This window comes from Athene noctua, chromosome 4 (assembly GCF_965140245.1).
Source record: "Athene noctua chromosome 4, bAthNoc1.hap1.1, whole genome shotgun sequence".
NCBI lineage: Eukaryota > Metazoa > Chordata > Aves > Strigiformes > Strigidae > Athene > Athene noctua.
Genome location: NC_134040.1, coordinates 59,601,363 through 59,615,813, shown reverse-complemented (window position 1 = coordinate 59,615,813; position 14,451 = coordinate 59,601,363). Strand labels below are relative to the sequence as shown.

Below are 14,451 nucleotides of genomic sequence, written 5' to 3'. Positions count from 1 at the left end.
TGACACTAAATCCAAAACACAGAACTATACTAGCTACTAGGAAGAAAATTAACTCTATCCCAGCTGAAGCGAGGACACCATTGTTTAAAAAGACAGTTCCAGCTTGGAAAAAATATACAATGTAAGTAGAAAGTAATGGAGTTTATCTGGGATTATCTAGGAAATTAGCACTGAATACGCCTACTGTTTCTTGAGTTGGGGTTTTCTTCAATTTTGTTTCATACCCAACTCACAGATAACATTTCCCACTCCCCAGCAATAGCAGTCAGAAGAAGAAATTAAAATGTTAAACCTGTGGCTGAGAGATCAAAGCATGGTATTTTTCTTGAATAAATAAAACCAGTGTCTGCTGCTCTGTTCTCTCATGCACAAAGTTGCCATGTTGGAACTTGATCCAATTCTTAGAAATCTTGCCATTTTTCTTTACATTCCTGTTCTCATTCTTTTCACAAATTAATTTGCTACAATCTGTGACAATAAATAGCATTCTAAGCCACAGGGAATTTTAAAATTCAACAATAATACATGCTGTTAGTAGGACACTGCAGTTACTTAGACAATTACCATAGCATCTGCTTTCAAAATGTAATAGTTACACTGTAAAATTTTTGGATATTAGTTAGATTAGAAAGCAACATAATGATAATTTAGTAGTAATTTTATAATATTCAAATTATGCTATCACAAAATTACCCTATTGATGCTATTATAAATGTGATTTATTTCCTTAACTCATTTTTCTCTCAAACACTTTAACCACCACAGAAGCTACTTAAGGTGAGAGTCAAGTGAAAGCATGACAATCTCAGCTTTCTTCTAAAGGCAATTAAACCTACGGATGTAAAAATAAGAATTGAAAACCTAACCTCCATGCAATGCAACTGCAACTTGTTTGCAACACTCACAAGCATAAAATCGAGGAAAGTAACCTTATATATAGATGGCCTTACGGTTTACATTTTTAAGCCACTCTCTTTACTTTTTGAGATTCAGTTAATAGCTGGGTGTTGACAGTGCCGCATAACTGATGGAGACATTGCATGAAATGAATCACAGTTCCTACCGCCTTTCTGGGGTGTAATGATTTTGCTTACTTTTGGGGAAGTGGAAGAGAGAGATCTTTGCATATAGCAGGAACAGCAGCTAATCAAACCCCATTGTGAAATGGTTCAAATACGAAGAGAAAGATCTAGTTTCCTCCTAGACAGAGGCCTGTGTTTGCTGATCACAGAAGCCAGCCCTTTGGTGACAGGATAGTTTTCAGTTGACAACAGCACTTTTGCCTGCTGTGGAGATTATTCCAGGCACTTAGTATGGAGAATGGCAATGCCACTTCCAAGAAAATGGTTTTAACATGACGAGACATCTTGTTGATAGAAAAGCTCATTACCATGAAAGGGTGCTGAGCAAATTAGTGTGCTACTTAGGCTTGTTTTAGAGATTGAAGGACTGTGTGTCTGCTACCTCAGAAACTTTGATCTTTTATCCTTACTGGTGTGTACTTGATAAAATAAAACAATTTATATGTGTTTTTTTTCCTCTGCAAATCTTAGTGTTCTAGACAGACTGGTAAGTTTTATCTCATTTTACAGCTGAATTAAAGGCATAGGAAAATCAAACAATTTCTGAAGGCTAACAAGAAGAGGAACATGACTGGCTTCTTTTCACCTATACTTAGTCTGTTGGACCAGGACCAACCAGCTTGTGGATGCTTGTTTTGCCAATTATTAGGCCTAGCATAAAGGACACAGCCAGCACAAAGATGAACCAATAACCAAATTGTATTTGATACAAAAGGGTCAGTACATGGGTGAGCACTGGGGGTACAAACAAGTCAATCAGATTATACATAATCAACATCAATCCCACTGACCCCAACAACAACAACACACAACCAACAATAGGTGGAATAAATGGTGAAATGCAGTGTCCCATAGAAGGGACGGGAGACAACCGAGTCAACAAACCAAATACATAAGACCAAGGAAGCCACATACTGAATCTCTACACAGCCCACATCTACAAAAGCCAGACCTGACTGGAGCCCAGCTCCAGGGAGGCAGGAGGTCCTTCCCCAACAGGGAACTCCGCACAGGGCATCCACCTCACAGACAGACACTGCCCCTGCCTGCAAGGGGTCCCAGCTTTTATCCCTCAGTGGGACACCTGACCTTTGCTTACTGAATGCGGGACACCTGGGGCTCATTTACCCAATGGCTCTGTCCGCCAGAGCCTAAAGGCAAACTCACCCCCCCTTTGTGAAGGGCTGTGGGAATCACCCATATGTCAACCTTAATTTGGGGCTTGGGGTTGAAACCCCAGCTTTTCAGTGCTGAAGGTAATTCTTATTTCTACTGCAAGCTGGACCAATGCAGCTGTATCGCAGTTACCTTATGCTTGGCAGAATAAATTCTTCCAAACATGATCTCATCTGCACCACAAACTTTTCTATCATTCTCATCAAAGCATGCATAATAGTAAGTTAATTGGGCTGGTTCTCTTTTGGGCTGTGTTTTGGTAATTCCATGTAAAAGACCTGAGCTAGCACTAACTGTGTAGATCTCTTCATGTAGGCTCCATGCTCTACTGTATCTGTAATGTTCTTGCTAGATGAAAAATCCCAGTGACAGAGGATACCTACTGATACAGGCAGTAATAATATTTCAGTATCAGTGACCTAGGTTCTGTTCAAGTATCTATGCCTGGGCTTTTTGTGCTGTTATTTTTATTACAGCAACTCCTATACACCCTACAAAATACCAGAGTTTCAGTGGCCAAATTCAGCATGAAACACATAAGCAAAGGCAATCTTTACGTCTTAACAGTTCACAAACTGAAGCCAAATATGCAGGAATTGTTGCCTATTATTCTCCACAAAAAGCTAGAAAATTTTCCAGATACCTAACAGTATTGAGATTTGAGGCAAAGTTCAAAAGGATGCTGGTAAAATCCTGAAGAAGCAATCTGCCTGTGGAATAAGAATGTTCACATAGGGCGTTAAATGTGCGTAACAAAAGAAAGATGTCACACCTGCCTGGTAAACCTCCTGATGTTGACTGATCTTAAGTTCCGACCCCATAACACGGTCCCTGAAGATGGACTACTGTGTAAAGCCCTGTTCTTTTCTTCAGGACTGAGAAGCCTACATCTTACATTTTTCCCCTTATGTCAAACAGGAACTCTGCAGCCAAGTTGGAGACTGAACATACATTTCCTGAGCTCCAGTTCAAAGTGGATTTCTAAATACCATCTTTTGCTTCCCCTTCAGTTAAGAATCTCATGCAGGCTTCATATTCTTTATAGTTTTTCCATAATCTATGACTTCAGCCTTTCATATAGCAAAATTGTTCGTGACTCATGTCAACTGATACCTATGCAGACCGGCAAGGTGCCGGTGAGAATGGTTCCTCTCTGCAACATGTGCAGATTGTCTAGCAGTGTGCTAAGTGGAGTGCTGATCAAAGGCAGTACAGCAGGGCTCAGGAGTTTCAGTGAAATGTCAGCTGTGCTCCCAGTATCTCAGCTAACATCCAGAGAAGGCTGGAAGAGCAGAAGAAAGGGAAGTGGAGAGAAGGACAGAGGCTCTCAACTTCAGTATGAAGTTGTTTGATTCAGAGCTGGAGGATTTACTTTATGTATCTTCAGCCTTATGTATTCTTCCCTCAGAGTTTCACAATCATGACATCTGATGTGTAATCTTTACAGAACAATGCTCTTTCATTATCTTGCCTAACAACGGGCATTTGCCTACACAAGAAGGCATCATCTTGGGCTATCAGATGTAGTCATCACAAGGCTAAACTTAGGTGAGGTAGGGAACTAAGATACTCTGAGATCACAGGAATATTGTCACTAGCTAAGGAAGATGATTCATCAGGAAACGTTAACGTAGGGCCACACGTAGAAAAATAATATTCAGGCCACAAGCACAAACAAGCTGGATTTGTTTTAAACCTAGATTCCAGTATTTGTTTTTTTTCCTTGGTTCTTTATGGTGATTTTAACTTTTGGTTAAGATTTTCCCAAATCGATCACTAAACAAACTAGTGAAAGAGACCTAGCACTGGGCTTGTATATCCTACCCAGTACAAGACAACCATGACTGCTGAGTAGATTCAGCCAAAGACAGACCAGTTCATCTGACTCAACACACACCTATAATTATTCTTTTATTGCTTTGCTCAACCCTACTAACTTACCCCCAGACTTCTTAATTACCAATTCTGGGCCAGCGGGAAAAGCAGTTGATATGGACAGATATGGCATGGTTTCCATACACTGAGGGAGGAGAGAGAACTGTGCTCCTGCCAAGATCACATACGGAAGGAGGTATCTTTTAGAAGGATTGCGGTTTCAACTTTCCTGAAGAAGTTCATGCTGTCAGCACTTACTGGATTCAGTCACAGTAGCAAAGCATCTTGAACCAAACGGTGCTGGAGTCGTGATGAAGAGACTAACGGAAGAGTTTTCAGGTCTGGCTGGATTGTCTAAATTGAGCAGGAATGGCTGCATACTTTCCATTTTTTTTCACCTGGCTATGCAGCGTCAATTTTCTATGCCAAAATGACCAGTCTCCTTGGTGTAAAATGAAATAAAATTAAGTAACACGCCCAAAGATAAAGCTTGTTCTGTGCAAACTATTGCCAAACACGAGGTGGATAGCACTCTCCCTGTAATACTAAAGCTCTCAGTGCTCACGTTGTCCCACCTCAGAAGAGTTATGATGTCATAAGAAAAACATCATTCATGTGAAGAAAAATCTTTTAAGCATTTTTAAGGCTATCGACACGAAACACGACTTTTAATACAAGAGGGTGACAACATGTAATATATAGCCTCTAAATCACAAGCCGCGCGTTATTAAAGTCGCAATCCCTCACCTCCCTAGCTTTACCTTCAAGTGAAGCCCACCCAGGCTACGTGAGGCCTAAGCGACCGGCCGGACGCGGCCCCGCCGCGCCTCAGGAGAGCAGCTGACGCAGGAGGTGCCTGGCTAGCTGCTAACGGCCTCGGCGCCCCCGGCCCGGCCCGGCCCGGCTGTAACGGCCGGCACCGCCTCCCCCCTGACGGCGCGCAGCACCCCTGAGCGCATGCGCGCGCGGCGTCGCTCCGCCCCGCGGCGGGGCGCATGCGCGGCGAGAGTCACTGGAGGAAGCGCGCGGCGGGCCGCGGCCGTTGGTGGTCGCGGGCGCTCCCCGCCCTCTCTCCCGGCCGCCGCCATGGTGCTGGAGAGTCTGGCCCGCATCGTCAAGGTCCAGCTGCCCGCGTACCTCAAGCACCTGCCGCTGCCTGAGAGCGTCGGAGGCTTCATCCGCCTCACAGGTAGGTGGGGGGACTGGCAGACCGGACACTCCTTCCTGCCTCACCGGCGCCAGCGGGTGGCGTGAGGGGCGCGGCGGGGCCCGGCCGGGCCTGTCCGGTCGGCGTGAGGGGTGCCTGGGCACTGGTGCCCGCCGGGGCTCCGCCGCGTCCCTTGGGCCTGTCCAATGTCGGGCTGCGACTTCCACCCCTCGTTCCAGGCATGGCTGGCTTTCTCCCGGCCGTGCTAAGCAAGTTAACTGCTAGAGAAGGGGGGAACCCCAAACCTTAAATTGCCGTTAAACTGTTCTAGCAGGAAAATTACCCGACAGGACGTTTAAGATGCCCTATGAGGAATGATAACAGAGTAAAATGTAGTGATAGAGTAAAACCTACCAGGCTTCTCGGCCCCAGATCGTTTGCATTGTAATTAAAAATCCTGTCTGTGCAAGTAGCAGCAAGTCAGAGGCCATGCACGTAAAGAAAATGGGATTTTAGCTCAAGACGTAAACTATTGCCTCTTCATTTGCTTAAAAGGCTAAAGAGAGCACGTATACAGTTTAAAAAAACCCACAAAACCAGACCTGTTTCTGGGAGCCTGCTACATACACAAGCTTAGGGGTTTTATTAAATAACTTTTATAAGCATTTTCTGGGCGAGGGAGTGAAAATACCTATTCGTTAATCATAGCCCTATGACAGAACAAACAAGAGAACTAAGTAACTAGCAAACTCTTTAGGTGTTCAGTGCATTTCAGTGCTTTGCAAACGGGAACTATCTGAGCCCAGGCTCAGCTGTGCTAATACAGGCAGAACCTGAAGTAATGTCAAATGACAAGGTTAGTTCGGTGATAATAAATAGGAGGAATGCTCTTAACAGCCCGGCTTTAACTCTGGAACTAGAAAAAGCCTTCAAGGTGTAGAATCAACCTTCTGTTTATCTTGCAGCACTGAAGTATATGACTTTAATAGTACTGGAAAATTATTTCGTTTAGAACAAGCACAATTTATTTAAAAACAGGTTTGAGTACTTCTTTTCCAGCATGTTTATGCTGCTTGTAAACTTAAAGTCCCGTTATCTTTCCCACCACAAGGAAACCAGTTCTTCTTTCTCCACAACTACTCTTGTCATTTGAAAATGCCGTTAATTATGTATACCAAATAGAGGAACTCAGCTACTACCAAGTTGGGAGGAATGGGATACATTAAGCTACAGAACAATGCAGCTTCTCATATTCCTAGCGTTTGGCAGTTTCCTACTTAAGTCATTGCCCTTTTAACCACAAGTTGTACTTAAAATTTGATAAGCTTAGTAATGCTTGGGTTTAATCTCTTCTTGATTCACTTGTCCAAACTACTGTTCTGTAACAGGATTATTTGTTCAGTCTCTGTATTTATTCACATTACATAGTAGCAATTATAATTTATTTTGGAAACCTCTGATCAGAACTTTTTTTAATAGAATGATCAGTAGGGGAGAACTGGTTTTCTGTCATGTTCCTTACCCCACTGACAGGTGTTTACTTGAATTTGGAGGGAGGGCAAGAAGCAAACAACTGAAACTTTAAACGGAGACAAAATGTGAAATGTCAGTCCCAAAAATATTAAACAAAGGTAAAAGAAGGAGCTGAGTTAGCAATTGCTTTGAGACTTGGTAGGATTTAATGAGCATATCTGAAATCTTAGTGATTTCTTTGACCAGTCTTGTGCTAAGCACTATAAGAAGGGGAAATGGAGGAATAATTAATATACATAGCCATAGACACAATATTTTTATATTTTCATTTTTTTCAGCAGTCAGCTAGACTAGACTGATATCTGCTGTCATGCTTATATATCTTCCTCTTGGGGTGGACATGAATGAAAATGGAGAAAAAAACAGCAATAGTGTACAAGGGACTTAAAGTTATGGTATAGGGTAAATGCAACATGGTGAGGCTTTTCAAAAGGAAATCATAGGACACCACATCCTAGGCACATAAATTAAAAAATGATCCTCTCTTAGTGCTTAAAAGTTACTGAAAGTCATTGAAACATCATTGTTCACTGAAGAGTCTTGTACTTATCTGTGCTCAGAGTGCTGTCTGTCTAAAGTCTCATCTGAGAAAACCAGCTTGTTTCAGCAAGTGCCACCTCTTCTGTATTGTTGTGAACTTAGTCTGTCCTGTCCTAAAGTCATAGGCCTCTAAGAGCAAGGGATTCCCAATTCTGGGAGTTCTTTTGCAGCAGCAATTTACAGGATCATATCTATTGAATTAGTGTTAGTGAAAGACTATTAGACAATAGAGAAGATTAGATTAATATTCTCTTGTGTTTATTACTACTACAAATTACGGAGCAGCATATTCTTTGGCAAATGACATATCAAATATGTGAGACATATTTCTTTGCTTCTTTTTGGAAAGTGAGAAATAATACTGATCTTAAAACACTTCAAGTTCATTAGTATTTGACCTTTGGTGACATCTGCTGAATTTAGTCAGGGACCAGCACTATAAAACACTTGCTAGCATATACCTTGTTCACGAAGGCAAGGCAGATCCCAAATCTGGAACAGTGAAGTCCTTTGCTTACTAGCTCTTTCATTGCTTTGGTAAACCTTCATTAGTGTCCAGGCAGATGCAACTTCAGTTCCTGTAGTGCATCAGTTGTAGAAACAGCAGACCAGGAGTATAGGAAGGATCCTTTTGTATAGTGTGCTGATTAAAACTCTTGAGACCCTGCTCTCTGTCGTGACCTCAAATCACAATGGAAGACTGCTTGCTTGGAGAGAGTAAGACTGTTACCAGTGCAAAAATCCTGAAGGTAAAAGCAATGAGGGAGGAAGGAAAGAATGTTTGACCTTGGGCTTGAAAGTGGATATGTAAGTTGTCATGCTGCTACTGCTCTGAAGCCTGTTTCAGTGTCTTGTCATAGCTGCTTTACCTTTCCCTTCTCAAGTTCATGGAAATGAATAGTGTTGTCTCATGCTGGTGTTGCTTTTTATCCTGGTATGTGTCATTACAATGGCATAGACATTCACTTCAAAATAGAATGTGGTCAGAATTTCAGGGTTTATGTGCTAAACACATTTCAACACATTTCAGGGTTTATCGAAGTGCTAGGCTTCTTTCCATAAACATGACACAGTCCTGTTTTACATTTGGCCTGCATGTTAAGAAGGACTTTAATGGACTGTGCTGCCAGGCAGGAAGAGGACAGTTTTGTGGATCATCTTTTACAGTACTGAGGAAAAGAAGGGTGATGCCATGATAACAGTCTTCAGTACTGATTTGAACCATGAATTTGTCATTTGCAGAGTGGCTTCCTAACCTACCTGTAGGTTTGGCTTTTAATTTATACAAGGTGTGCTGTGTTGCTAAAAGCACTGTCACCTCTCTACCCTCATAAGCTAATAGGCATTGAAGTGTCATGTGGAGTCCTTTGTGTTTAGTTTGTGTAGGGATGAGAACACCCTTAAGAGACCCAGGCAAACAACAGCTAACAGCTAAGATAGAACTCAGTGCTGAAGAGAATGGAATTAAGTAATTTGAATTTGCATGAAGAACTTCATCAGTTTAGAGAATATACGATCACAGTTCCAATCTTTGTTTTTGACTGATAGCTGATACTTGTTAAAATTTTGGCTTTCAGTTGAGCTCTTGCTGTAAGAAGCTGCTTTTGGGTCTGCATAGAGGCATTTCTACATAAGTTAGCTAAAACATAAAGTGAAAGATATCAAAGAAGTATTGGTGAAAGACAAGCAGGTATCACTTGCTTTGACTTGACTCTCAGTAGCTGGCCAGTCCCTTTCTGATGACATGTTTCTTATTTTTTTGGACTTGTTACTGTGGGACTAAACATTAAGACAGCCTCTCCTTGAAAATATAACTGTGGCCTATGGTCTGTGGCCTCAGCTTCTTGAAATTCTCTGGGCATTCCTGTTTCAGTCATGTTCCTGATACTTTCCAGGACATATCTTTGGGATTGGTCTCTAACACAAGTCAAATTTGAAGACTAACCTGTTCGATACTCTACTCTTCGTTTCTGGCTCCAAAGACTGTCTCTTCCCATCCAGCAGAACTGGTAAAGGATCTCCAGAGTCAATGTAATTGTTGAATTCTGAGTTATCAGCTGTGAAAATAAACAGTATTGTGAATTGCCTTACATCTGCTTCAGAAAGGTACAGATGGCTTCAAAAACACAGAGCAACTTATAGTTGTAGGATGGTATAAGCCAGCAGTGTGCCCAGGTAGCCAAGAAGGCCAATGGCATCCTGGCTTGTGTCAGCAATGCGTGGCCAGCAGGGACAGGGAAGGGATCTTACCCCTGTACTCGGCACTGGTGAGGCCGCCCCTCGATTCCTGTGTTCAGTTTTGGGCCCCTCACTACAAAAAGGACATTGAATGACTCGAGCGTGTCCAGAGAAGGGCAACGAAGCTGGTGCAGGGTCTGGAACACAGGTCGTACGGGGAGCGGCTGAGGGAACTGGGGGGGTTTAGTCTGGAGAAGAGGAGGCTGAGGGGAGACCTCATCGCCCTCTACAGCTACCTGAAAGGAGGTTGCAGAGAGCTGGGGATGAGCCTCTTGAACCAAGTAACAAGTGACAGGACAAGAGGTAATGGCCTCAAGTTGCACTAGGGAAGGTTTAGACTGGATATTAGGAAGCATTTCTTTCCACAATGGGTTGTTGGGCGTTGGAATGGGCTGCCCAGGTCAGTGGTGGAGTCCCCATCCCTGGAGGTGTTTAAGAGTCGGGTCGACATAGCGCTGAGGGATATGGTGTAGTTGGGAACTGTCAATGTTGGGTTAATGTTTGGACTAGATGATCTTAAAGGTCTTTTCCAACCTAGATGATTCTGTATCATTGCATTAGTTTGAGTGAAGCTTTTCTCCCATCCCTGCCTACCCAGTCCAAAGATCTGTGACTTTTTTCCTTTGTGACAGTATTTTGTGTCTCATGCCCTAGAACCATGGTCATGTTGATTTTTCAGTGTAAAAGCTTTTGGCAGTCTTTTGGCAATAACAAATCACTTTGATTACACACTGGTGTAATTTGTGGCTTTCCAGAGACTCCCATATTGAAACTGTGTAAAGAAATAATTGTCTAGTGAGGACAAAACTCTTTATCAGCAGTTATCATGATATAAATATTAAATAATAAGCATGATAAATAATATCCTTGTACTTCCCATTCATGTTTATTTCTAATTTCCTTTCTCGGAGGTTACAGCTATCATGTTCCTGTTTCAGTTGGATGAACCCAACTGGTTATGAGTCTCCCTTGGACCAGTATGTCTATTTTGGATGTCGTATCACGGAGTTTCAAGCTGTATTGAGATGCCACTTGCTGTTTAGTTGCCAGTCTCTTTTAACTATGTTTAACTCTGATGTGAGACATTTTTGGTGTGTCAATCTTATCCTAGTTGTATTCATCACACACTTGACAGGTGCCCTGCTTTTGGTTATGGTGCACCTGTTTGAAACATCTGTTCTGCCCTGGAGTTCAGAGTAGCTTTGGAGGGATCCAGCTGCAGAGTCAGGTTAAATACTCAATTTGGAAACTTTTTTCAGTGACAAATATTTTTCCTCTCTTCTAAAGTACGTTCCAAGTAATTTCTTCCTGTAAGGTCAGAAAGTGTATTTGCATTCCTATTGATGGGGTGTTCTAGAATAGTAACAATGGAAAAGACAAACAGATGCTGCTGCCTGGGAATCTCAGCATTTAGTGTAACTGAAAACTTTTAAGTGTCTTGGTATTGTTAATTATTTAGGGATGAGGGAAGAGCAACAGAGATTAGTCTATTGCAGTGACTCTTAGCAAATTTTGTCAGTTGTTGTGTATAGGGACTGCTGGACATGCAGGTGTGGAAAGACTACTGAAAGTGCTTGCAGTGCCTTTAGCATTTATGCAGTTGTGGTGCATTCCCAGATAAGTGCAGTAAGTGTGGTTTTCATGTCAAAGGCTATAGAAAGCTTGAAGAACATAAAACTAGTCCCACAAAGTATTTTCATTACATGGTGTATTTTCAGAAAATTCAAATTGTTAAGAAAAACCCGCTGTGCTTATTAGCATAAATGTGCTCTATTATTACAAATAAAACCAAGCTGTACAGAATAATGTAATTTCTGAGAGCTACAACGTACCTAGCATCCTTAGCCTGCTCTATTGCATTTCCTTTTTCATACATCTTAATCTTGAAAACCAAACTGTAGAACAAAATTTTGCTATGTTCTGATCCTGAATCATTTAAAAGAGGAACTTGATTACAGTGTCTTGTCTTACAAAGTGCTTGTGCAGCTAGTTGTGCTCCAGTTCATTACACTTCTTTCTCATTTTAAACTATTTTTAAACTCTTCTATTTCTCTATGAGTGTTTAGATTTAACATGTTCTCCAGAAATTTAGAAAAATGCTCTCCTTTATTGGACCATGGTACTTGAATGACACTGGAGTATTATCACAACATATTTTGCTGGCAAAGGGGGTCCACCTTCAGTATATATAGATGTTATGCCAGGTGCTGATGAATTTCTTAAAAAGTCCAGTAAGTCTTTCTGTCTAGAACAAGGCAGCAAAGTCTGCAGAGGATACTTGACTTTTGGACCTATATTTAAAAGAAGTTCCTCAGCTTGGTTAAAAGCTATTTTCTGTGTCTTGACTTACCTGATCTCAGGACTCTTCTTTTTCTGTGTATTGTAGAAACTCAGACAAATCCCTGAGCAAACAGAGCTCTGAAAAATAAACCAAAAAAGATTGGTGAAGGTTTTACTAGTGCTTATCTAATAATCTGTATCATTTCTACAAAAAGTTTCTACAAAACCTGGGAACAGATAAAATGATAAAAACTTCAAGAAGCTAAAAATATGAAATAAGCAATTAAAAATGGAATTATAAAATGAACTTAGTAGTTTTCATATACAGAATATTAAGAGACTGGCACTGAATATACTTCCTACATGTAATCATGCCCAGTATGCTAGTACACAGTGCTGGTTTACCTCAGGTGGGCAGAAGCCCTGTAGTTTTAGGGTTTTTTATTTCAGTATGTCTTTTTTGTTTTGGATTTATTCTCTTTCCATTGAGGCATCTTCTAGAGTGTTAAAACTAAAATTCAAATTAAATTCTAGGAGTTAAATTTTTACCTTGGCTACAGTAAAACCCAGGTTTTAATCTTGGTCTTCTTTCTTCGTAAGACTTACCCAGAGTCTTGTCTGCCCTTGGAGCCTTGCTGACCGAGCAACCCCATTCCCTAACCTAAGCCTAAGTCATTTGAGAGTAGCTGATGCTGTGCCATACTGAAGTGGTGTCAAGAGCCAATCTAAATTCCACTTGTCTTTAGTTTCAGAATGGCTGCGGTTATTGCCTTTCCTGGGCGTGCTGGCCTTGCTCGGTTACCTCGCTGTTCGTCCATTCCTCCCCAAGAAGAAACAGCAAAAGGATAGCTTGATTAACCTCAAGATCCAGAAGGAAAATCCAAAAGTAGTGAATGAAATAAACATTGAAGATCTGTGCCTCACTAAAGCTTACTGCAGGTGTTGGCGTTCTAAGACGGTAAGATACTTTCTGCAACTGTAGGATTAGAGATTGAAACTTACATATTTTTATCAGTGCTTGGGTGGTGAACTGCTACGTGTTGATCTGTTGCTTTTCTCTGGAGGTGGAACATATTCCTGGTTTTTGAGAATGGCAGAGTGCTTATTTTTCCACACTATAAACCTGTCTACATGCAGAAAGAAACTGTAGAAACTTACAAGAAACACAGCAGGGTTTCTCTAGAAACACTTACAGACTGACTGCCTTTGAGTAGATTAAAGGCAAGTAAGCCTTGTTAAGTATTTCAAAATACATTGCAACTAATTAGAAGATAACTATTTTGCAAAAACAATGCTTAGAAAGTTGTTGCTATTAGAAGGAAAGTAAGGCTGGACCTGTGTTGGTGAGGGAGAGCATATCCCTATCTGGTCCAGAGCAGACAGTAGATGACTGGTGTGAGTAGTCTTTGTCCCCCAATTCAACTAGATGTACAAGTATTTTTCATCTATCTCAATTTCTTTTGAACATCCTGATTGTGCTCTGTTTTTGTCCTCTCTGAACCGAATGCTTTCCTCTTTTAACAAAAGAATCTCCCCTGGACCTAAGAAACCCTCTCAAATGCTCTCACTTCAGACTAATCACTTCAGCAGAGTATTTCAGCTTTCCTTAAAACAGTACTTTCTGGTTGCAAATGATTAAATCTATTAAGAGCCCTTTTACTAGTTCCACAATAAACCTTAAACTGTTTGTGGCTGCGATGGCTGCTTTGCTTGCTGTTCATTCATGGGAAAGGCTTTGTCCCTAACTTTGTGTCTAAGAACAGCTATTTTAGGTCCTTGCAAACTTTGTTACCTGTTAACAGTGGTTTTCCTCAGTAGCACGTGTCCTGTGTCTGATAGGAGACAGAGTTTGATGTTGAAACAGGACATAGGAGGAGGAACTAGCAATGTTATCTAAGTGTTCTTGGCATAGGAAGAAGTATAAAAATCACCATGCAGTTGCTGTACAGAGTTATACTAATTCCTCATGTATGTTTTTTTCCAGTTCCCTGTCTGTGATGGTTCCCACAACAAGCACAATGAATTAACAGGAGATAATGTAGGTCCACTAATACTCAAGAAGAAAGAAGTATAACAGATGACTAAGCCACTAGATCATGACTGATAAAAAGTCTTTTTATACTGTTGTAGTTGCAAGGGACAGCGTTTTATTATGTGATTGGTATGATTTAGACTAATGATTGCTGTAGATTTCTGTTTGGAATTTGCACTTAGTGCTAAATCTGTCACAGGTTTGATATTTTATTCTGAGAAGAATTAAGTCTGCTTTGGAAAACTGTAAAGTAACTGTCTCTGTAAATAAGTCGTTTATTTCAACAATAAAATGGCTTCCTACAATTTAGCCTTTTTTGTGTGAACATGCAATTAAAAACTGTCACTATTTCCAAGTGAGAGAAGCGTACCTTTCTGTTGATTGATTTTGTTCTGCTTTTCAGGAACAAATTTAAGTGCACTTAAGGGGGGGAGGGTGGGGAATGGGACATGACACATGCTAAATTAATCCTCTGTGAGTATACTGAAGCTGAGTGGTGATGATAAGTTACACTAGATGAAGGTCTGGCCAGTGCGGTGCCCAAGTGT

General features: G+C 41.2%; 1 protein-coding gene and 1 long non-coding RNA gene across 2 annotated transcripts; one reads left to right on the top strand and one right to left on the bottom strand.

The window, feature by feature from the left end:
* Positions 1-5,113: 5,113 nt before the first annotated feature.
* Positions 5,114-14,208, top strand: CISD2 (CDGSH iron sulfur domain 2). Its single transcript, XM_074905506.1, has 3 exons — positions 5,114-5,322; positions 12,618-12,829; positions 13,856-14,208. The coding sequence occupies exons 1-3, from the start codon at positions 5,220-5,222 to the stop codon at positions 13,943-13,945; spliced, it is 405 nt and encodes a 134-aa protein (XP_074761607.1). The 5' UTR covers positions 5,114-5,219; the 3' UTR covers positions 13,946-14,208.
* LOC141960294 (uncharacterized) lies at positions 7,568-11,982 on the bottom strand. The gene is made up of 3 exons (XR_012633600.1): positions 11,942-11,982; positions 9,299-9,410; positions 7,568-8,096 (listed from the first exon to the last, which is right to left on the bottom strand). It is a non-coding gene; the product is annotated as an uncharacterized LOC141960294 (long non-coding RNA).
* Positions 14,209-14,451: the final 243 nt, after the last annotated feature.